At 46.6% G+C, this 25461-nt stretch overlaps 1 protein-coding gene across 1 annotated transcript in view; it reads left to right on the forward strand.

Moving 5' to 3' along the window:
* Positions 1-8029: 8029 nt before the first annotated feature.
* LOC140346739 (uncharacterized) overlaps positions 8030-25461 on the forward strand; it is a 116533-nt gene continuing 99101 nt past the window's right edge. The window contains exons 1-3 of the mRNA XM_072432923.1: positions 8030-10371; positions 11188-11508; positions 12320-12407. Coding sequence (XP_072289024.1) covers positions 8030-10371; positions 11188-11508; positions 12320-12407 — 2751 coding nt within the window. The remainder of the gene's footprint in view (positions 10372-11187; positions 11509-12319; positions 12408-25461) is intronic.

Genomic DNA, 25461 nt, shown 5'->3' on the forward strand with positions numbered 1-25461 from the left:
TTTTGGTCTTGATCACCAGGATTCCCTTACATCTTCTCCATCTCAAATTCAAACTAAGATTAGCCCACCAGAATCAGCAAAAAGAGAGAATTTAAAACAGCCAAATCAGGCCCCTCCACAGTCAGCTAACACATCCAGAGGTGGCCTCCTTGGTGGCTTATTCAACAAATCTGCTTCGGGTCAACAGCAAAAGAGTTCTGAGCAGAATCAGCCGGGTGGGTCTTCCTCTAGGCTTTTGTCATCCACGGACAATCCTCCCACTCGACAGCAAGCCCCACCAGGCAACAGGCAGAATTTACACAGGCAGGACAACATTCCTCCCCCAACTGCAACATCATCTGAATCTCAACCCAGGGGCCTGCTGTTTGGGGTCTTAAGCACCATAAATTCTGATTTTAACCAGACAAATGAGATAAAGTCTAAACAACCAGAATGTGTTAATCTTGGTCTGTCACTTGCCCAGCCAACCTCCAAAACATCTTCTAGTTCAACAACCCAACTGCCCAGTAAAGGTGGAATTATTTCAGGTATTTTAAAGCTTGCATCTGGTGATAATTTACCACCCAATCCACCAGTGTCTCCACCCACTAAACCTGAACATGGGCGACTACAATCGTCAGGTCCAACAGTGTTGTCTTCCTCTCAAGTCCAGCAGCAACATATAGGGCAGGCCAGACCACATATTCAAAGCGCCAAGCCAGTGGATACTCATTCCACACAAGATGCAAAAAGCCCTTCACCAAGAGGTTTTCTGTCTAACCTGTTAAGTGGCACTGAGGACGCACAGGAAAAGAGGCCGCAGTCACGACCCTCTGATCTTAAGACAGAAGACTCTAAGTACTCAAGTGGATTTGTTTCCAGTAAATCTAAAGGATCTATTAACAGCAATGTTTCTGGTGGAGGAAATGGAATTGAAAAGGCCCCAGTCTCCAATAAAAATCCACCTCTCTCTGATATAAAAGGAAGTTCAACACCAGCACATGTGCACAAAGATCCAACTATATCCCCTACTCAACAATACATGGAAGAAATACAGCGTCTGTTGTATGGGACAGCAGATGAATATGGCTATAAAGATCTTTTATACAACTTCACAGAGTGTGGGGTTATTCCACCAGATCTCTATGAGCACCACTGCCTCATAGAAGCTCTTCTCTGGGGGCAGCTCAATGATTATGCCCTCGCTGAGGCCATTGCTTTCCAGGTCCAGGCTCCTTGCGAAAACCAAAGACAAGAAATTATGAGTCCAGCTGTTTTACTGGAATGGGAAGTGAAACCTTTGTTACATCCCGAACAAATACAAGCTAGTAACTTCTATGTACCTGCACATCCCTGGAGGGAAGGTAGTGGACCTAATGAGGAGCTTGTATTGTTTGACATGAGTTGTAAAGATAGGAAACCTTGGAGTAGCTGCGACAATTTAAATGATCTTGTTTACCAAAGAAAGACTTGTATTTTTGGTGGTGGAGCTATGAACTTATCCAGGAGTGACAAAAACAGAATACATCGACGACATTCAATCACAGAATGTAGTTCAAAGGAAATATGCAAAGTCACAGAAAACACTAGCAATGGCTTTAAAGATCCCACAGATTTCTGGAAACTTCTGGCTTCCAATAAGGGTGCAGTGGATCTCACACGTGGGGTCATGGATTTGAGCAAGTCTGCTGGCGAGTCAAGTTCTGAAGATGAAATGCTCTACCGGAATTTAGAGTGGTACAATCAGTGGCTGGCACTTATGGAACAAGGACTGTGGTGGCCAGCAGAGGCAGGGGACTGCGGCTATTACGTTTACACTGATGAGGACTATATTTATTCTCTACTGACAGATAGAGCTGGAAAAAATCTGTATGCATGTGCTGCACCAGAAGAAGCTCAAACAGCTTGGAGAAACATACCACATCCAACACCAATACTAAAAAATATGAAACAAACAACATTATGTGGTTTTAAAATCCCCCTTTTCAATGAAAATGCAGACATGTTGGTTTCAGATGAGCTGCAGAACGTTTCAGTGGATCTATCGACAGCTCTTAGAAAAGGTGAGAAAATAATGAACATGAATCTGGAAAGTTTCTCACATATGTTTCAGGAGTCCATGACATTGCAAGTAGATCAGGCGGTGGACCTCTCCGTGTACAAGTTAAGAAAGGTTAAACCTGAAACTGCTGAAAAAAATCTCTGCTGTGACAAGTTAAAAACAGCCACCGACCTGACTGTGAAGGTTTCTTCTAATGAGCATGGAGGCCCATACTGGAAGAAAACCTCTACTGTGGCCCATACGGCTCCAAGAGAAACCATGCCACAAATGTACTCCAGCAAACAAAGACCAATTCCTGAAATAAATATTGCACATGTGGATGATCGTCTGGCAGGGAATATAACTAATCTAAAATGTTCTGCAAATGTAACCAAACATGTAGCAGAGGGGTCACCATCCAGTACGCCTGTAGGCTCTAGAATTCTACCCACAACTCCTTTGTCAAAAACACAAAGTCAAGGGGGAGGGAACCGAATGCCGGTACCAGTTCAGTCTCCACAAGATGTATCTAGAACATTACCTCAAACCACAGTACCTCATGTTTCCACACCTGCATCACTATCGACAGGTAAAGCACTGTCAACTCAGCCAACACATATGAGCCCTGTTAAGAAAATGTCCATGCCTGTTACCCAAAAGCCAGCACTCAATAATTCCACAGCGGTACTACCACCATCCGGCAGAACACCTACAGTTCAAACACCAATTGTAGGCCCTGGTAAGGCTGTATCCAATACTTTCCCCCAAGTTACATTGCCACATGTCACATCAGTTCTACCATCTACAGGTAAAGCGCCCACAGTCCAGTCATCACAGATGAGTCCTATCAAGAATGTATTCCATGCGTCCCCCCAAACTACAGTCCCTCATGTCTCAGCACCTGTATCAACATCAGCTGGCAAAGCATCAACAGTTCAGTCACTACAAATGAGTCCTACCAAGAATGTATCCAATACTTCTTGCAAAACTACAATTCCCCATGTTCCCCCATCCAGACCCGAGCTTTTAAGACAACCGTACAATGCTAATCAATCTAAACCGTTCACTCAAACAACAAGTATTCACATGTTGAAGAACAATAAAACAGACAGCCCCAGCAGAAACAAAGTGGAAGACAAACCATCACACGCCAAACCAAAGCTTCATATTCTCAATAGCACTCCAGTACCATGTGGTACTACTGGTGTGAACAAATATAGACACAATCATCCAAGTCCCAATGACTCTCAGTTTGGAAAAAGAGTGCTAGATTTTTCTTCAAAAATCAAAAGTTTAAAACAAATGGATTCAACATCAGAACAACCAACGCAAACAGATGAAGTACTTGACTTTACAAAACACAAGACCAAACGGTTGAAAGAAAATAAGAAGTTTGAGTCAATGGATTCAGATGGAAACAATGTTACTGCTGTAGACCTCACTCATGAGGAGGACAGTACTAATGATAATATAGTGATCACTACCACAAGGAGGTCTTCTTATCTACATTGTACATCTCCTCATGTTTCACCTCATGTTTCATTTCAAAAAAGCACGGCTCCGGCTAACGTAATTAAAAGTGTTCTAGATATGTCTGCTCATAAGACCAAGAAAGATACAATGGAAACTCGCCATCAAGGTAGGTCCATTGACTTGTCTTGCAATATGTCTGCCCATAAGACAAAGAATGATACAGTGGAAACTTGCAATCAAGACAAGTCCATCAACTTATCCCGTAGAGAATCTTCAGAACCAGAGAAAAGAGAGAGACTGCTTCATCCTTCAACTCAGCCTGTTTCTCATGTCCCTCTCTGGGCAAAGGACACACCTTCATATTCCAAAGTACCTTCCCAAACACATCAGAAAACATGTTCTACTATTCCTCCTGCTCCTACCACCCCAATTGATATGTCCTCAAGAATCGGTAAAGTCTCAATTGAAGCACAACCAGCTCTGGGTCAGATTGAAACCATGTCACTGGTGAAGTCAAAAGCACCTGAAACAAGAGCAGGTTTGGGCCTTTCTCTTGTGATTGACTCTTCTAAAGCCAAGATCCAAAAAAGGCCACCCTTTGATGAGCACTTTGTTCGCGCTTCATCAACACTTCTCCCTGCCCAAACAGAAAGTCCAGTTTTCAACAATAAACCCAGTTCTTTCTACACGGCACCAGCTAGCTCAATGAAAACTGCATTAGATATGTCCATCAAACCAGTAATCATTGATATACCAGCAGAGGAATGCCCAGTTCCCCTAGTCAGGTCCAGATCATCAGGTCTTTCACATGATACAGTTGGGATTCCATTAATCGTGGAAATAAAATCAGCCTCAGAACAAACTAAAAATAAACCAGTTCCAGCGAGGTCCGTAAAGATGATAAAAGCTAGTTTTTTCAGTGGTACAAATGAATCAACAATATCAGCTTCAGTAGTTGAGTGTTCATTGGATATGTCCTTGAATTCCCACCAAAAGCTTTCAGAACCTGATCATTTGCTGTCTGGTCCCGAAGTGGTGCCCCTGCTGACACAAAGGCCCTGTCTTGTCACAGATGGGTCAGTGGGTATGCCTCTTATCGTTGCCCAATCTACTGAAAAACAAGTTGGAAAATCCTTGGCTCCAATAAGTACAACCAAGACTCTTCATAGGCAAATATCAACCTCTCATGACTATAAGACCTTTTCTGGCATAAGACAAATCAGAAAAGAGCAACATCAACAAATTAAGATAATGGACTTCTCAGTAAATGACAGGAACATTTCTGCATCACTTGACACAAAGAAATGTGTTGAAACACAATCCGGTAAACCACAGAATTTTACCTTTGACAAGTACAAGACTGATCTACAGGACAGAAAAGGGGAAGGGAAGATAGCAACAACACGGCTGACTGGTGTTATGAACCTCAGCATGGAATCTCAACTTCCTTCAAATGAAAATTATGCCATGCCTCTTACAAAAGGTTCAAGTTTGTCATCAGGAAATGTACCAGTTGCAGCTTCGTCACCTACTCCAGAAAATACACAGTCAAATGTAAGAATATCTTCACAGATAATACAGGAGCGTATAATCGGCATCAGGGATGCTGTTATTCCATCAGTCAAACATAGCACAATGGTGTCAGAAGTACATACGCATGAACACTTGGACAGGGCAGTCAGCGAAGTTCACAATAAAACCCTTTCAGATTTGCCAAAACAAGCCTCCTGTTTTCAGCCTCCTCCTGTATGTCCAAGACCTAAAGTTCTGGTCAAACAGCAAACTGTGGTAAGTTTAGGGAGCATTGACGAAATCCCACCTGAAAGTCAATCAGAGCCAATGGTTCAGTCATCAGATAATTGCGCAACAAGGCCTTCACTGACCCAGGCTAATCAAAGGACAATTAGCCAACCAACTTGTGGGAATACAGAAAGCCAAGGTGCTGTGAACAAACCTACTAGCTCACCTATCGGGGATCCTTCTGTACCTTTAAAGGGGAGTGTGCAACATGCTAGAAAAACAAATGTAGAAACAAGTTGTTTGCCAAAGTTATGTGGAGTTGTTCCACCAGAAGATACAAAAGGTAAACCAGCAGAATCTACTGTAAAAGATTTGGTGTCATTATATAGTGGCATAAGGTTAGTAAATATTTTGACCAGTAAAATAGATATTGGTACGGCAGCTGTCAGCCCCTGTTCCTTCCCTCCCACCTCTCCTCTGCACAGTGAGGCGCACGTTTCTATGAACTCTGAAAATAGCCAGACTATTTTGTCTTCACGCTCGAGAGAGCTAAAATCACAAATTTCACAATCATCAGATTCAGCTCAGCAAAGTATTTCTGAAAGTCCATCCATCCCACCCGAGACCACTACCAATACTTGTAGTCAGCCTGTAGACGACGGTGATTCTAAAGCAAAACTGACAGAGCAGAGCCTCTCAAACAGATCACACACACCAGCAGCGGTGACTGACAATGATAGTGGTCATAGTGATGCAAATGTACCAGCTCAAAAGAAACCTCACCCTCCGTCCATATATATTGGCATTGGTTCTGAAGTAAATTGTAATGAAGCAGAATTGGACTCTTATCCTAAACCCTATGTAAGGATTCCTCATGTTTTTGTGTCTGCTGCTAGCTCACCAGAGGATGACACAAATAAGGATACAGTAAGTTCATCCCTGCACAAAGAGGAGGAGCCAGGTTCTACAGAAAGCAGTGGAGAAAAGTTTTTTCAAAATGAAGATTATAAACCATCTGACACATCGGAGACTATAATTAGCACACAAGTCTCCAGCCCAGAGGTAGACAAAGTCGCAGAGAGTCAGCCAGAAGTCATGTTATCCACATGCACAATGGCTGATACAACAATTTCAACCTCTGACTCAGAAATGGTAGTAGACCCCTTAAATAAATCCTCAGGTTTACCAATAACACAGACTAATACAGAATCTAAAAATAATATTCTTCTGTCTAGCCCAGAATCACTAGAAACTAGGTCCTCACCTTCTGTCCAGTCTGACATTGACAAAACGGAAGCAAACCACTTGGAGGAACAGAAAGCGACAGATTTAAAACCATCTCTGCAAGAGGAGAACCTCTCAGTGAGTGAAGCGAACTCCAAATCTATCCTTGAGTCACTACCTGATGAAAAGGTATTAGAGAAAATGATAACTACTGATAAGAGCATTCCAGATCCAGAAGACAAAGAAAAAACCCAACCCCAGACTAGAGGCTTCATGTCCATGTTTGGTAGCTCTACAGTAGAACAGACAGCCGCTGCCTCTAGTTTATCATTACTTGATGGAATCCTGCCTTCCTCATCAGGAAAAGAAACCTCTTCTACGAGTATCCTTTCAATGTTTGGGGGATCAAGTGTTCTGTCTTCTCAGGGGCCCAAAGATCCACCACCTTCAGTAATTCCTCAAGAAAATCAAGGAAAGGGGATTTTCTCCATGTTTTCTAGCGCTCAAACACCAGCACAATCTACCCCGGCAGGATCTAGTGTTTGTCGTAGTGACCCGATGTCCAAACCACCGCCATTCAAAGAGCCTCCAGCCAAAGGTTTCTTTTCAGTCTTCAGTGGTTCGCAGCCAACTCCCAGTCCCAAAACATCCCCGAGTGCATCAGAACCAAAGCCCACATCTCGGTTTGGAAGTATTCTAACAGGATCCACAGCTCCAAAGGACATGTCGGCTGGGGGCTTGTTTTCAAAGTTTGGTGTATCAAGTCCTCCGGCCTCGACGCAACCTAGAACTCCAGTAGGAACTACACGACAAAGACTCCAAGATCCTGAGCCACCAGGGAAAGGACTTTTCTCCATGTTCAGTCAACATATTCCCACAACTTCACAACCAGTCAACAGTAAAGCCCCTGATTCAGATAGCATCTTCAAAGTGCCCTCTTTCTTGTCTCTGAGCAATAATTCAGATCGAGACAAAATCAGCAGTACCCATGATGTTATGGGAGCATGTGTCAATGAAGAAACAGAAGATGCACGAGTTAAAGACACTGTTACTCCTAAACAAACATCTAAACCTAGAGTACAAAATGATAGTAAAAGTCAAGTTGTAGTTGCACACGATGCCTCCTCCACACCTGCTTCAGTTGTTGGGGAATTGGAGCCTTCTGTGTTTAAGGATTCTGGACCATCAGACTCAAATATCTCCTGTACTGTCTCAGCAGAGCCCACACTGTCAGAATTTAATACTCAGACCGTAAACGCTGCGCCTAACTGCCACACTGCACTGAATACATCTTGTGAAGAAAATAATGCCCAAAAGTCTATGGAAAGAGACACCGGAACTGGGGATGGATCCGCTAAGACATGTGGCCTTGAGTCTGAACATGAGCAGTTCATAGTATCTAGAAAGGAGTCCATGGATTTTCTCGGTCATGTGCCACCAGCTGAGCATTTGGTGGACACAGCTAGGGACCTGAATAAACGTGGTCAAACTGAATCATGTACAGGTGACATAAGCCAGGCAGAAAAAGACTCAACAGTAGCGTCCTATATGAGCACATTATCTGATCAACCCATGACTGATACTGAGCAAAGTGGAGATGTAGGAATATCTACGGTTGTCACTGATACACCAGTGACTGAAACAGAGTCGACTACTGCCAGATCCGAGGAAGGTTATCGAAATACTGTAACTGAAGAGAGGGCAACCCAAGATCTCACTGCAGTAGCTTCTGTCCCATCCACATTTGAAAAGCACTATACAGAATCTCCTAAATCCGAAGAACATACTCCAGAACTTCTCAAATTAAAAGAACACACTTCAGTACCTTCTAAATCTGGAGAAGAAATCCAAGAACCTCCTAAAGTTGAGGAACAAACTCTAGAACCTCCTAAATCCGAGGAACAAACTCTTGAACTTCCTAAATCCGAGGAACAATTTCTTGAACATCCTAATTTAAAAGAGGCGTCTCCAGAATGTTACAAATCAGAAGATTGCGCTCTAAAACCTCTCAAATCAGAAGAATGTGCTTCAGAAGCTTTCAAATCAGAGGAAGGCACTCCAGAACCTCCTAAATCTCTGGAACAAACTCTAGAACTTCCTAAAGCTGAGGAACAAACTTTAGAACCTCCTAAATCCGAGGAACAAACTCTTGAACTTCCTAATTTAAAAGAGGCGTCTCCAGAATGTTACAAATCAGACGATTGCATTCCAGAACCTCTCAAATTAGAAGAATGTGCTTCAGAAGGTTTCAAATTAGAGAAAGACACTCCAGAATCTCATAAATCTGTCGAACAAACTCTAGAACTTCCTCACTCTGAGGAACAAACTCTAGAATCTCTTAAATCCAAAGATCAAACTCCAGAACATCTTAAATCTGAGCAACAAACTGGAGAACATCCTAAAATAAAAGATATAGCTCCAGAATGTTACATATCAGGGGAACAAACTCTTGAACTTCCTAATTTAAAAGAGGCGTCTCCAGAATGTTACAAATCAGACGATGGCATTCCAGAACCTCTCAAATTAGAAGAATGTGCTTCAGAAGGTTTCAAATTAGAGAAAGACACTCCAGAACCTCCTAAATCTGAGGAAAAACCTCTAGAACCACCCAAATTAGAAGAACTTCCAGAACCTCCCAAATCTTATACACCAACGTGTGCCACTCCAGAACCATCTGTTGTCCCACCTTCACAGCCTGTACCGAGTTGTACACCTACACCTGGCATGACATCTATGACAGGGCCAAGGATGAGAGGTCCAGGGGCCATGGGGCTAGAGGGACCAGGGATGGTAGGACAGAGGATGGGAGTGCCGAGGAGGGTAGGACCAAGTATGGGGATGGTAAGACCCGAGGGAGCTAGGATGAGTGAACCTAGACCAACTCCACGACAGAAACATCCAGAACCTGCTCCTTTCTCTGGCTTCATGTCCATGTTCTCAACCCCAGCTGCCCCCAGTGCTCCCTCATCGATTGGTGGGTTCTTCTCATCATCTCCTGGCTCGCTTTTTGGATCAGTTTCAAATGCTCCTCCCAAAAAGCAGGAACAACAGAAAAGTTCTTTCTTCGGCCTCCCCGCCAGCATTGCCCCAGACTCATTGACAAGCGATATTTTTGGAAGGCTTAAGGGTACCGAATCCACAAAGTCAAATGAACCTCCACAGTCTGACAATGAGACAGGAAAAGATCATTCTGCAGAAGACACACCAACCCCAGACTTAGGTTTGAAAAGAGATGCTAAGTCATCAGTGGGATCCGAGAAAAAAGACAAGGACTCTGAAGACTTGGTGATCTCTGATTCTGGCACAGCTGAGGAGTTCACGACACACACAGAGAAGCCATCCTTCAGCTCCAATGAGAAACCTGAGCAATCATGTTCTAAACCTGAAGAGTATGAGGAGGCAGAGCAAACGGGTTACACTGCCACTGTTCAAGGCACATCACCTCAATCACCTCAACCACCTGCAGATGAAGGCCTGAAGACAGAGCCGGCCAGCAGGCTTTTTTCAGGTTTCAAAGCTCTATCATCCAACATATTCCATGGTGAGACGACAACTGCAATGAGAGATTCTGCTGTATCTGTGCTACACTTAAATCTAGGTTCAGTTCTTGACTCTCAGCCCACAAAGCTTGACTGCCCTGAGCCATCACCAGTTGCACCAGTGGCAAAAGAACAGGCTGAGGCTGAGAAATTGTCTCTAGCCTCTATGGAAACAGAAGGCGCGGATGGAAGTGAGACAGAAGGCCTAACAGAAGACTCCAGAACAGGAAGCTGTGATTCCTTGAGCCAGTCACCTCTGTCAGACATCCCCTCACTGCCCCATGAGAATATCCTCGCACCTGAGGTCCACACCACTCAACCAGATGTCCTCAACTCTGAAGTTCCCCCAGAGATGCCCATGGACCCACTTAACAAGTTAGTACACAATCATTTTCCCTTATAGATTTGTTGTTTTTTGTTATTGTCAGTTTGGTGACCATCAAATAAAAACTTTAGGAGTTCAGTCCTAAGTTCATTGAAATACGGGAACAGGATTTAGGGCATGTCTAATTTGAACCACGACCCCGAAAGGGAACAAGCGGTAGAAAATGGATGGATGGATAGTTTGAACCATAATGGTTCAGGGCAAGGCCATAATATAATTATTTTATTATCTCGAGATGCTCTATGTATCTGCCAAGTTTGATTTGTCTACGATGACAAAGTAGGCTCCGCCCCCTCCATTGGCGTAATATATATTGATTTTTAGGAGGGTGCCACTGAGCTATTTTTTAACGTAGATTCTTGGCAAGTTTGTGGAACGAACATTTGAGCTGAGCCCTTATTTTGTGCCAATTTTACGTTTTTTAACCCACCAAACTAAGGAGAACATGAGGACCTTCATATAGACATTAAATGTAGCAAAGAGACACAAAGAAGTGAAATAAATAAAAAGGAGCCTTTTGTGAATTGCTGAGACCAGTCTCATGATTAAAAGTACAATTCAGGTACAATATTTATTGGAAAACATGTTATGTTTAGGTGTCGTCTGGAGGCAGAGCTCTGGCTCTTGACCCAGAGCCACGTCCTGAACATAGAGACGCATTCCGCCATCAAAAGCATTCTAAACTGTTCTAATGCGAACTGTGGGGTCAGGGCCAGTCAAAACGTGGCTATTATGTACTTCTGCTGTTTTATACTTCCTGGTGTTCTATGTCATATGAAGTGAACCCATAGTTTTCTTTGTTGCAGTGCTGCGGACACCAATCACCCACAATCAGGTCAACACGGGAGCCCGATCACGTCTCAGCCCAGGTCTGGTGTGGAACAGGCCTCTCCAGAAGTCCATGAACCTCTGATTCTGCCAAGCAATCCAGCAACTCATAATGAAGGAAGAGAAGAGCATGAACTAAAGCAGGAACTTGGACTCGAAGGTCAGAGGGGGAGTGAGGAAATGGGTGAGGAAGAGGAGAAGGAGCTGCATTCAGAGCCAGAGCCTGGAGTGAGAAAAGACCAAGAAGAACCAGAGGTCGTCCTGCATCCACAGCACAGCGTCACACCCTCCAAGTCCTGGTGAGTAGAGTTAGACCTGTCTTGCATTTATTCATCAGAAAAATAATCCATTTGTGACAAATAGTAGCGTCCATCCCAAATTCTTACTCGTAGCGTCTCCTGCTCGTCTCGATGGAGACAGATAAGGAACATGGCAGGCCAAGCAGAGACATCTCCATTAGACCCTCTGCCAGAAAAGTTACATAGTGCAACTTAAATGTCATGGCCTTAAAGGTCATTTCAAACATTTCTACTATCAGAGAAAAGATGAGCCATTTCTAGTACTGCCAGATCTAAACCAGGTGTTAAAACCGGACTATTCAAGGGTTAAACCAGGTCTAAACCAGGTTTAATCTAGGGCTTAACCAGATTTAAACTAGGGCTTAACTAGGGCTTAACCTGGTTTAAACCAAGTCTAAAGTAGGGCTGGACCAGGTCAAAATTAACTTTATCTTTAAACTAAAAGCAGATTTGTAAATAAAAGATATTTTTGTCTGCTTTTGCATGCAAGAGTTTGAATGTGGATATTTTCTGTGAAAATGCACAGTTTTGGAGCCACGAAAAATCTCAAATTTGTTAAAACAATTGATGTTCTATTTTTAAATCTGGAGTTTTGCATGTGAGAGTGCGCTCAGCCTGAGATCACGCTGAGGATCTTTTTGAAAGAAATATTATGTTCTCTCTCAATAATCGTCAGGACAGCGCAGTTCCTGTGGTATTGAATTATTTGACATTTCATTTGTACTTTTACTCGGAGTAAATTCAACTGGATTCCAGCCACAGGCTTATTGTTACATCACAGAAAAAAAAAAGTGTCATTGTTCTTCCTCAGCTTCTTTGAGGTCGGGCCTCCTCCCTGCTCTCCTGCCACTGTCCGATGGCTCAAAGTCTACAACCGCGTGCGCCTCCACCTCCTGGAGGTACGTCCTGCCCCTCGTCCTTCTGTGAGGGTTGAGTTTCAGTTTGGAGACTTGAGATGGTTGGGAGTGTTGTGGGAGGAGCTGTGGGAGGAGCTGTGGGAGGAGCTGTGGGAGGAGCTGTGGGAAGAGCTGTGAGAGGGGCTGTGAATGCAGGACAAGGTGCAGAGACTCTGTATCGACTAGTTCCTTCACACATGGCAGTTTGTGGGGCAGAGATGTCCCAAAAACTCCCACAAAGACAGAAACAGGCTCAGGATGGACGAGGCTGTTATTGATCTGGTGCTTTTGCCGCATCATCACCAGGACAACAGCACCATCCAAACCTCATGAAGACATTAGGCACCACACAGAGGCTTCTGACTGGCAGGGCCGCCTTAAGGGATCAGGAGCGATCCTTGAGGCCCCCTCACACTGTTACTATAAGGATGAAGCAATGTACATCCATTTTGTATTTCTTTATTTATTGTTCATTAACATTTTGATTAAATATTGTCTTGTATTCAATACAAGCCAACATTTCAACAACACCTCAGAAGCAGCCTGGGCCTGTGCATCAGCCTGGGCCTGTGCATCAGCCTGGAATAGTCCTCCAGGTTCAGCACACGTGTTCACAGACAGTGCCCACCTTGGGGTGTGTTCATCTCTAAAGTCTCTAAGGCTCTAAGGCTCTAGCATAAACGACCTGAAGCAGGAGTAAACAACCTGAAGCATGAGTAGAACTGTGCATTTTAAGATAAGATAAGATAAGATATTCCTTTATTGTCCCACATGGGGAAATTTCATTGTTGCAACGCAGGTAGATACAGAGGTAGATACAGAAGAACAGATCACTTATAGGAAGTCTGAAAAACACTTTCAGTAGAAGATCTCCTATAAACAAAACCTCCTATAGACAAAACCTCCCATTTCCCAACAAGGGATGGAGGGGAAAATAATAAAGATAAAAATAAATAAATGAATAACTACATAAATACCATTGCATGTGATCACAACAGTAAATGCACATGAATATGTGTCACAACGGCACATGGATTGCACATGAATCACGACAGTAATTGCACATATGACGGAATTGCACATGGTTAGGTCAGTATTGCGAGTGTTCAGGACTAACAGTGTTTGTTATAAAGTCTGACAGCAGCAGAAGGAAAGACCTGCGAAACCTTTCCTTCACACAGCGAGGGTGGATCAGTCTCTCACTGAAGCTGCTCTCCAGAGCGTCCTGCAGGGGACAGAGTGTCCTGCAGGGGACAGAGTGTCCTGCAGGGGGTGACACTCATGGTCCAGCATAGATGTGAGTTTAGCCAGGATCCTCCTGTCCCCCACCTCCTGCACCGAGTCCAGAGCACAGCCCAGGACGGAGCTGGACTTCTTGATGACTTTGTCCAGCTTCTTCCTCTCCCTCTCCGGGATGCTGCTGCTCCAGCAGACCACACCTACAGGAGCTGATGCCACCACAGAGTCGTAGAAGGTCTTCAGGAGTGGCCCTGTCACTCCAAAAGACCTGAGTCTCCTCAGGAGGTAGAGCCGACTCTGGCTCTTCCTGTACAGTGCGTCTGTGTTATGAGTCCAGTCCAGTTTGTGGTTCAGATGAACACCCAGGTCCTTGTATGAGTCACTCTCTCAATGTCCCGTCCCTGGATGTTCACTGGTGAGGGGGCAGTGGAGTGGCGTCTGCGGAAATCCACCACCATCTCCTTGGTCTTCCCCGCGTTGATGAGGAGGTGGTTCCGCTGACACCAGTCCACAAAGTCCTGCGCCAGTCCTCTGTACTCCGCGTCATCGTCGTCCGTGATGAGTCCGATGATGGCAGAGTCGTCAGAGAACTTCTGCAGGACACAGCTGTCTGTGTCGTGTCTGAAGTCTGCAGTGTAAAGGGTGAAGAGAAAGGGCGCAAGGACAGTGCCCTGGGGCGCCCCCACACTGCAGGTCCAAGTGTCAGACACACAGTCCCGGGCTCTCACAAACTGGGGTCGGTCTGTGAGGTCGTCCAGGATCCACTCTGCAGGTCGTACTCCACACCAGCCGTCTCCAGCTTGTCCCTCAGGAGCTGATGGTGTTGAAGGCGCTGGAGAGATGAAAGAACAGGATCCTCACAGAGCTGCCAGGCTTCTCCAGGTGAGAGAGAGAGCGGTGCAGCAGGAGATGACGGCGTCCTCCACTCCGATGTCAGGCCGATATGCAAACTGCAGCGGGTCCATGGCTGAGCTCACGGTGGAGCGGAGGTGGTCCAGGACCAGCCGCTCCAGTGTCAGACCTTGAGTCTCAGATCACTTCTATTTGGGACAAAACCTTTGGTCATAAAGCTTTACCAGTTTAAGATTGTAACATCTTTTTTTAGTTTGTATGTTTTGATCAGACAGTGCACCGACCGGGGACTCCGTTGTTCTACTGGGGGACTTCAACGCCCACGTGGGCAATGACAGAGACACCTGGAGAGGGGTGATCGGGAAGAACGGCTTCCCCGATCTGAACCCAAGTGGTGTTCAGTTATTGGACTTCTGTGCTAGCCACGGATTGTCCATAACGAACACCATGTTCAAGCACAAGGTCCATCAGTGCACGTGGCACCAGGACACAGGCCGGAGGTCAATGATCGACTTTGTCGTCGTGTCATCTGACCTCCGGCCGTGTGTCTTGGACACTCGGGTGAAGAGAGGGGCAGAGCTGTCAACCAATCACCACCTGGTGGTGAGTTGGATTCTCTGGCGGAGGAGGAAGCCGGACAGACTTGGCAGACCCAAGCGCATTGTGAGGGTCTGTTGGGAACGTCTAGTGGAGCCCTCTGTCAGTAGGGTATTCAACTCGCACCTCCGGGAGATCTTCTCCCATGTCCCGGGGGAGGCTGGGGACATTGAGTCCGAGTGGACCATGTTCTGCGCCTCCATTGTTGATGCGAGTGCTCGGAGCTGTGGTCACAAGGTCTTCGGTGCCTGTCGCGGCGGCAACCCCCGAACCCGGTGGTGGACACCGGAAGTAAGGGATGTCGTCAGCCTGAAGAAGGAGTCAGGCTCGTCCATCACCCAAGCTGAAGTCACTGAGGTTGTTCCCAAACTCCTCAGTGGCTCCTGGGGTGGATGAGATCCGCCCTGAGTACCTAAAGTATCTGGATGTTGTAGGACTGTCTTGGCTGACACGTCTCTGCAACATGGCGTGGCGGTCGAGGACAATGTCTCTGGACTGGCAGACCGGGGTGTTGGTCCCTCTGTTCAAGAAGGCTGGACCGGAGGGTGTGTTCCAACTACAGAGGGATCACACTCCTCAGCCTCCCATAAGGTCTATTCCAGGTCCTGGAGAGGAGAATCTGACCGATAGTGGAACCTCAGATTCAGGAGGAGCAGAGTGGTTTAGGTCCTGGTGGTGCAACACTGGACCAGCTCTAGACCCTCCATCGGGTGCTCGAGGGTTCATGGGAGTTTGCACAGTCACATGTGCTTTTTGGATCTGGAGAAGGCTTTCGACCGTGTCCCTCGGGGTGTTCTTTGGGGGTGCTCCGGGAGTACGGGGTCCGGGGCCCTTTGCTCAGGGCTGTCCGGTCCCTGTATGACCGGAGCAGGAGCTGTGTTCACTGCAGTAAGTCAGACCTGTTCCCATGAGGGACTCTTCAGGGCTGCCCCGGTTCTGTTCATTGTTTTTATGGACAGAATTTCTAGGCGCAGTCAGGGGTCGGAGGGTGTGGTCAGGGGTCAGAGGGTGTCCGTTTGGGGACCACAGGATCTCATCTCTGCTGTTTATAGACGATTTTGTCCTGATGGCTCCATCAAACCCGGACCTGCAGCTGCACTGGGACGGTTTGAGCCGAGTGTGAAGCGTCTGGGATGAGATTCAGCCCCAAATCAGAGGCCATGGTTCTCGACCGGAAAAAGGTGTCCTTGTCCTCTCCAGGTGGGTGGGGGGTCCTTGCCCTCTTCAGGTGGGTGGGGGGTCCTTGTCCTCTCCAGGTGGGTGGGGGGTCCTTGTCCCAAGTGGAGGAGTTCAAGTATCTCGGGGTCTTGTTCATGAGTGAGTGAAGGATGGAGCGTGAGATCAATAGTTGGATCGGTGCAGCAGCTGCAGTGATGCAGTCGCTGCATCGACTGTTGTGGTGATAAAGGAGCTGAGTCCAAAGACAAAGCTCTGGATTTACCGGTCACTCTACGTTCTGACCTCACCTATGGTCATGAGCTTTGGGTAGTGACCGAAAGGACAAGATCGCGGATACAAGCGGTCGAAATGAGTTTCCTCCGGCGGGTGGCTGGGCGCTCCCTTAGAGCGGGGTGAGGAGCCCCGCCACACGGGGGGAGCTCGTAGTAGAGCTGCTGCTCCTCCAGCTGAGTTGGCTTGGGCATCTGTCCCGGATGCCTCCGGGGCGCCTCCCTCGGGATGTCCCCCCGTGAAAGACCCAGGAGGGACTATGTCTCTCGGCTGCCCTGGGAACGCCTCGGGGTCCCCCCTGAGGAGTTGGGTGAAGTGTCTGGGGAGTAGGAAGTCTGGGAGTCCCTGCTTAGACTGCTGCCCCTGCGACCCGGCCCCGGATAAAGCGGAAGAAAATGGATGGATGTCTTGATCAGCTCCTTCCATATTGTAAGAACAGATTTTACCCAGGGATTCTTCACTTCCCCCAAATGACTCAAGCGTCTGTCATGTGCCAGTAAGGCCTGTACAGGAACCCCTGGCACAATATTACTCACAGCATTTTTTTCATTTCTACCTTATTTGAGCTGAAATAAAGTCCATTTTTATTTCTTTTGATAGTTGCAAAGTTTTGAATCGGATTTGAGGTTTTATGCCTTGAGAAACAGATCCTTACCGCAAAATGTCAAGGTAAAAACAACCTAATTTTGGCCTTTTAAACAAAACAAAGAAAATAATAATTAAAAGACATAATGAATGTTGAGCTCTGTTTAGAGCTCTGTGCTCAAAACACAAACACAAGAACGGCAAAACCTTCAAACAAAAGGAAAGAGAAACTGAAAAGAAAAAGAGAGTTCATGCAAAAAACACGCACCCAAAACTTGACCAAATAAAAGATCAGAAGTTGGAGGGAAAAAAAAGAGCCCTCCAAGGCCCCTCCCTCTCCTGTCACCTGTCCACTCACGTAAGGCCTGGACCCTCCTCCTCCCCAAACGACTTCGCTCTTCTGCTGTTTGTACATCATTATTATCCTTCCACTTCCACATCTAGACTTCCTCTGGCTGTGTGATCTTAACCAAGTTTAAGTGACACATAAATGAATCAAATGTTCATCCTTAGTTCGGTATGATGAGCATCGCCATGACAACTAGACATTACCCAGGCAAACTCAAATCCAGTATCATCCACTTGGTCGAGTGCATTTAACGTCAGAAAAGTCTGTAGCTTTAGTCTACGAGGCTCCATCAAAATGACAAAACTGACAAAAGTCAAATAAAGTCAAATGTTTAAAACACATTGGCGACATAGTGTGTTGTCTTAGTAACGAGACGTCGTTTAGTGAACAATTGAGCTACTGCTCAAGCCTTTTATTTACATGTAGCATGTTACAGAGGAAGTGTCTCTTATAGTCACTCAGACAACATGACTCGTTAGCGACATCTAGTGGTGGCATGTAATATAGTTACACATATCTTTAGTTAAACGTCTCAAAGTATGAATGACTTGAGTCCACATGACGGGAGCCGCTCCCCTCAGGCAGGAGCCACGCCCTCAGGCAGGAGCCACGCCCTCAGGCAGGACACGCCCTCAGGCAGGAGCCACGCCCTCAGGCAGGAGCCACGCCCTCAGGCAGGACACGCCCTCAGGCAGGAGCCACGCCCTCAGGCAGGAGCCACGCCCTCAGGCAGGACACGCCCTCAGGCAGGAGCCACGCCCTCAGGCAGGAGCCACGCCCTCAGGCAGGACACGCCCTCAGGCAGGAGCCACGCCCTCAGGCAGGAGCCACGCCCTCAGGCAGGACACGCCCTCAGGCAGGAGCCACGCCCTCAGGCAGGAGCCACGCCCTCAGGCAGGACACGCCCTCAGGCAGGAGACACGCCCTCAGGCAGGAGACACGCCCTCTGCTGGTGTCTGACCTCCTGTACATGTCATGCATATACTCAAACAAAGTATTTAGTCTAAATCTATTTTTATTTCATTTACTTAGCTTTATTTTACGCACGCCTCATTTTACAATACTTTATACTCTACTTTAGTTACAATTTCTCATTGTGTTTTGTGGCACCTTTTTGTTCTCTGAGATTCCATCAGCGCCGTATTTGAAAGAGTTATTATTAATGCTCAAAACTTTAAATCTAAATATCTCAGAACGTAGATGGATCAATGTTTGTTTCAGATTCATTCAGGAAGATTCAAATGTGATTTCTTGATTTCATTTGAAGGTGAGACACTTTCTCCACATGAGAAACAGAAGCTGCTCTAAGCACAACGTTCACCTAAAGACCAGACATTGTGACTCCTCCCACAGCGGCGTGGGCGGAGCACGCTCCAGACACATCTGACCAGCTCGTACAGAGGGATTTACTCATCTCTAATTCCAATCCAGATTCATTCAAATTTGAAATAATAAATAGGATTTCCTAAATCGACTGTACGTTTGTATGTTACAAAGGTTTAACCCTTTCCTTTACATGATGAAAAATCTTACATAATCAATGTTTTCATTTATTACATTTATGTAATGAAACTACAGAAGATGTTTCAAGTGATATATAAGATAAGATCATTCAGATTAAGTATAATAATAAAAACAGATCACTTAGAAATAACTCTTATAATCTTAATGCTAAGATTTACACAATATGTAGCTATAAGGTGTTTTCTCTTGTCTTCTGTCCCTGTGTGGACCTGAAGGACCTGATGTGGACGAGACAGAGCGAGAGAGCAGAGAAAGAGAGAGAGAAGGACACGGACAGAGAGGACAGAGACGAGCGAGGCAGAAGAGAGCAGGGACACAGTTGTTGCTGGGACACAGTTGTTGCTGGGTGTGGGAGCGTCTCATTGGGGTGGTGCGTGTGTGGACGTGTCTCTTCCTTTTGGACGGCTGCTTCCTCAGGTACGTCTCTGTGCTTTTGTCTCCCTGGACACAGCAGTGGTTTGTCCCCTGCGCCTCTTGTGCCTCGGACTCTGCTGCACATGTGTCATGTGCTTGCTTTACTCGACTAAAGTGCTTTTCAACCTTATTTCAGTCACAACACACTTTTGGTTGAAAATATGACCAAATCACATCATTTAGAAAAACTTGGTGTCGTCCATCAGCGTCTGCTTCTTGTGCCAGTCGTGTGTCATTTGTGTTAAAGAAGTTGCTTTGGAAACTCGATTATTACATTAAATCCACGATGCACCTGGATATCTGACCAGGCTGGTTTCACACCGAGCCTCTACTGCACGTCCATGTCCATGTCCCCCTCTCGTCCAACTGTCAAAGACTTAACCAACAAGCAACCATTTTATGCCTGTCTAAATCCTGATGCTTTACATTTTGCTTCATGCGATTCCCCACTCGCTGACTAACTTCCCCAGTAGAGAAGCATGTTGTGGCGCACACGTCCGGACCATGTGCTATCGGACCAGAGGTCTGAATTGGCTGAGGTACAAGTACGATGGGGATATGAGATGTCTCACCACAGTAAAAGCATTAGAGTGCGGGACGTTTGGCAGGAGCTGGTGGCACAGGGCCAGCTCTCCTGAGACACACTCACAGAAGTGGTGGCCCATGAGAGCCACTCCACCAGCATTACATCAGCCTCCTCCCATTGGCCATTATAGTCTGTCCTCAAAGTGGGTGGGGTTTACAGTAGAGGACAGTTTTTATGGTGGACTCACAGTGTGCAGTGTGTTTGACCAGTAAAAGTCATAAACTAATCATTCTTGTGTCAAAATGTCAGCTTTAGCCCCCAAAGGGCACTATGGCCTAAATATTTTATCGTGATTTGAAATCACAATATAAAGTTAACATTTATGATAACATAATATAAAATTATATTATGAACGCTGCTTATCAGTGTTTTTTATGATATTTGTACTTTCTTATTTCAGGCTTGAGTTTTAGCCGTGAGTTGTGATTCCTGAGCTCTGAGATTAGAGTTTGGAGCCTTTGCAGATCCTCCACATCTGTCTCTGTCTGAACTGGAGACCATCATCAGCCCAAGGACACGCTTCTGTCTCGTAGGACACAGTGTATCTGCAAAGGAGCGCTGTGATTGGTCATGAGTGTCCATCCAGACAACAGACAGCAGGGCGGAGAAAAATAGATTAAATGGGAGCGACAACCTTTGCATTTTAAGTACAACTATTTTTATTGATATAATTAGTTTGCCTGGTGGGGACAGTCCATGTTAACATGTTAATGCACTACCGCCCCCTGGCACCAGGGGTCTCCATCTAAGTACTAACCAGGCCATCACACTTCCAAGACCTGATGAGATCAGGCTTTGACAAGTTGGTAAGACTTCAACTTCAACTACTTATACCCGCCATTTTAACTTATAGCTACATTCGTTGGCTGCACAGCCCGGAAGTGACGCGGGCTTGGTTACCATGTGACCGCTCTGACCAATCATAGTGAGAGTTGCTAGAGCGAAGCAGCACAAAACAGAGTGAGCCAAAGCAAAAGCTGATTTTTAAGAAAACTGAAGGATTTTGAACTGAGAAAGAGTTAATGATCTGAAAAGAAGCACAAAATCCGACCTTTCCTGTTGTTTTTACATTGTTTTGTACAAAATGCTTTCTGGGCTGTAGGTGTTTTAAACTCATGACAGGGTAAATGTAGCGCGCAGCGACCAGATGTTTGGATGTTCACATGCATTTGTATTGTTATTGGCCTCTAAACATGTTCTGGAGAACCTGTATTTTGGCATGTCCAGTTTTAGAATAAAACAGGAAATAAACTAAAAGTCTTAAACACATAGTTGAGAGAAAAAAATGCTTTTGTGCAACATGCTAATGTAGCCACACAGTTGTAATGAATGTGATCTGAAACAGACATGCTCAGTCTAGAGTCTGGCAATGATTGGTGGACTTAAAATCAGCTCAGAAGATCTCAGAGCCTCATCATAGGTCGAACATGAGGGGGAGGGCTTATTCCACTGCATCTCAGACCAGCCTCAGGCACACGTGTGCAGTATTCATGTGTCCCATCACTATCGTGACATGCCACACCTCTGAGGAGGAGGGCTTGTAACATGAATTTCTCTGTGAGATTTGTGACAATATTTCAGACAAACGTGTGTTTTGCGTGAATAGAAAAAGCATTTATATTTCTGTTGAGTTTAAACAAAGCCCATATTTGAGTCGAACCAGCGTAAAAGAGTTTCAGACAGAGCAATGCCTCCTGCGAGCTCCACCACGCTTCAGCTGCTGCACGCTGCATGAAGCCCACTGAGCACTGTTCACTCACCCACTGAGCACTGTTCACTCACCCACTGAGCACTGTTCACTCACCCACTGAGCACTGTTCACTCACCCACTGAGCACTGTTCACTCACCCACTGAGCACTGTTCACTCACCCACTGAGCACTGTTCACTCACCCACTGAGCACTGTTCACTCACCCACTGAGCACTGTTCACTCATTCACTGAGCACTGTTCACTCACCCACTGAGCACTGTTCACTCATCCACTGAGCACTGTTCACTCACCCACTGAGCACTGTTCACTCATCCACTGAGCACTGTTCACTCACCCACTGAGCACTGTTCACTCACCCACTGAGCACTGTTCACTCACCCACTGAGCACTGTTCACTCACCCACTGAGCACTGTTCACTCATCCACTGAGCACTGTTCACTCACCCACTGAGCACTGTTCACTCATCCACTGAGCACTGTTCACTCACCCACTGAGCACTGTTCACTCACCCACTGAGCACTGTTCACTCACCCACTGAGCACTGTTCACTCACCCACTGAGCACTGTTCACTCACCCACTGAGCACTGTTCACTCACCCACTGAGCACTGTTCACTCACCCACTGAGCACTGTTCACTCACCCACTGAGCACTGTTCACTCATCCACTGAGCACTGTTCACTCACCCACTGAGCACTGTTCACTCACCCACTGAGCACTGTTCACTCACCCACTGAGCACTGTTCACTCACCCACTGAGCACTGTTCACTCATCCACTGAGCACTGTTCACTCACCCACTGAGCACTGTTCACTCACCCACTGAGCACTGTTCACTCACCCACTGAGCACTGTTCACTCACCCACTGAGCACTGTTCACTCACCCACTGAGCACTGTTCACTCACCCACTGAGCACTGTTCACTCACCCACTGAGCACTGTTCACTCATCCACTGAGCACTGTTCACTCACCCACTGAGCACTGTTCACTCATCCACTGAGCACTGTTCACTCACCCACTGAGCACTGTTCACTCATCCACTGAGCACTGTTCACTCACCCACTGAGCACTGTTCACTCATTCACTGAGCACTGTTCACTCACCCACTGAGCACTGTTCACTCACCCACTGAGCACTGAGTGAGCACTGTTCACTCATTCACTGAGCACTGTTCACTCACCCACTGAGCGTTTCATTATTGACTTTGTTGTGTCTTTGCCGTGATTAGTGACTCGAGTGTTTAATCTATTTGTTTGCATCGCACCATCGGAATAAGATCTGGACATAATCACTGAGCGATTGTGATGCTTTAAAACAAGTCTTGTTATTTTATTGCTTAGATTACAATGTATTCCACATTGAGGGCCTTTTACAGGCTGCAGTGCAAAGTGCTGCTCGTCTATCGTCCAACGCTCAATTGTAACAAAGATGAGTCTGTGGCATTTTGGCCGGGGGATAAATCTGCTCGTGATCGTTGTGATGTGATAATGAAGACAGTATGACTGGAATGTTTGCTCTTTTGACTGTTTTAGACATGGGCCATAGACCTTGAGGTATTTGGATTTCTCAGCTGAGGTTTGAGCTCTTGGCGGAGATGATGTTCTCTGAGAATCTCAAGCAAGCTGGAGCGCAGAAGCGGGTGGAGAAGCCCAAGAGAGCCCCGAACCCTAAAGTCGCCGTCACAATCAAGGGAAAGATACACCGTCTAATGCAAGGATCCAGTGTCCATGACCCCTCTGACCATCAGCCTACTTCACATGAGGACTGGGGCACTGCTCATGGAGGACCTTATCCAAGGTCAGAGGCCAGCACCTCAGGAGGCCTCATCAGCATCCAGCCTGTCTGCGTTGGAGAGGTGGAGCTCAAAAGAGAGGGCTGCATTAAAATCCCCTGCACTTTGAGAGACAAAAACTCTCGAGGGTCGGCAAAAGTCAAACACATTTCATTTGAAGGAGAAATTGAAGAGATTCCTCACCAGGAACATTCAGCTCCACATTACAGGCCAATCAGAGCCGAGCCCCGCACTCCACGGCAGAAGAGACCGCATTCAGCCGGGAACTGTCTGGACTACTCTCAGGAGGAGTCCAGTGCTCTGATCGAGAGCATCCTGAAAGAGCTGCGAGGAATAAACAAGATCCAGGAGGAGCTGTGGGACTTGCGGCTCCACCTGACGTCAGTGCGCGGCTCCGTGGAGGAGGTGTCCTCGTGTGTGGACGCTATGCTGCTGGAGATCGAGGGCATGCGCTCAGACAGTAAGGCTTGCTCAAGGGTATCAAGAAGAACTAAGGTAAGGAGCAGAGACGCACTCCGCAAGAGGCCTGTGAGTGCTCATGCTTCTTTGGCTTCAAAGTCTGAGGTCTTCAGGGACTTTCCTCCAGATGTTGTAGCAGGAACCAGGACACGGAGGGAAGGCCTTAGTTCTTTAGAGCTGCAGGTCTCTCAGGACTATCCAAGCCCCAGCTCGCTCTCCTCTCGTTACAGCTCCAAGTCTGAGTCCGACCTGGAGGCTGAAGCCTGCTGGGACTTCAGACGTGAAGATGGACAACACTCTTGGATGTGGCCTCAAGCCTCGCATAGTGTCCAGGGAGTCGACATGTGGCAAGGTTATTCCACTGAAGAACATGACCACTATGGCCTTGAGCACGGGTGTGACTGCTGTGGGAGCACGCCTGACCGAGCTCGCTCCACAGACAAACAAGACTACGTGACAGAACGAGAACATTCAACACAGGTTTATTCTGGTCATTATAACAGGCCACAATCTGCTAGCAGGGGGAAAAGGAATCCAAGTAGACAAAGAACTCAGGCCTCCTCAAAGGAGCCTCGGAAGTCTCTCAAGGTTCAAACCTGTGGCAGACCTTACTGCAGTTCAGAGGAGGGTCAGGAGGAGGTCTATAGACCATACAGAGAAGTCAACCACATTACAGACAGTGGCTTGTTCACAGATCAGATTGACACTCACTTAAGCTCTGGACATCAGGACAGTTACTATGCTGGCCACGCCTTAGACGATCTGTCACTGGACTTTGTAACAGACGTTCACCTTCGCTCAGAGCGGAAAGGAAGAGTGTCTTTTACAAACGACACTTTACACGGAGCTTTTAGCCCAAGTTTATGGTGTGACAAATTTCAACCAGCAGAGAAAACCCATCCTGATTCCACGGGCCAACATAGTGCTGAAGACACTGAACAAACCAATGAAAATGCCACATTCCTCCACACTGACGATGAATGCCTCACAGAGATGCACCCTGCAGGGTCCTGGAGTCCTGACAGGGTCTCTGGGGCTGGACATCCTCCTCCACAGCCGGTGTCAGGCAGTCCAGAGAACAGCCTGGAGCACACTGGTCACCGGAGCTTTCAGGAAGTTCTGCTGCTGAAGAAGGAAAGCAGGCGCCTCATCACCAGTTCATCCCTGTTCACCTTCTCAGAGAGTGGTCTGAAGCCAGGTATTCACATAGTCACGCCTCGCTCCAACTGCACAGGAGGGGCGTGGCACTCTGGACTCATTCTGGTGGGAGTCCATTTACATTGGAAAATATTGTCTCTTTATAAACATCATCAATGTTTTCATGCGAGTGTTCCACCAAACCAGTCCAAACCAGAACCAGTCCAAACCAGAACCAGTCCAAACCAGAACCAGTCCAAACCAGAACCAGTCCAAACCAGAACCAGTCCAAACCAGTCCAAACCAGAACCAGTCCAAACCAGAACCAGTCCAAACCAGAACCAGTCCAAACCAGTCCAAA

The sequence above is a fragment of the Eucyclogobius newberryi genome, unplaced genomic scaffold, assembly GCF_026437365.1.
Source record: "Eucyclogobius newberryi isolate DKJ021-1_F unplaced genomic scaffold, fEucNew1.0.hap1 SCAF_6, whole genome shotgun sequence".
Taxonomy (NCBI): Eukaryota; Metazoa; Chordata; class Actinopteri; order Gobiiformes; family Gobiidae; genus Eucyclogobius; species Eucyclogobius newberryi.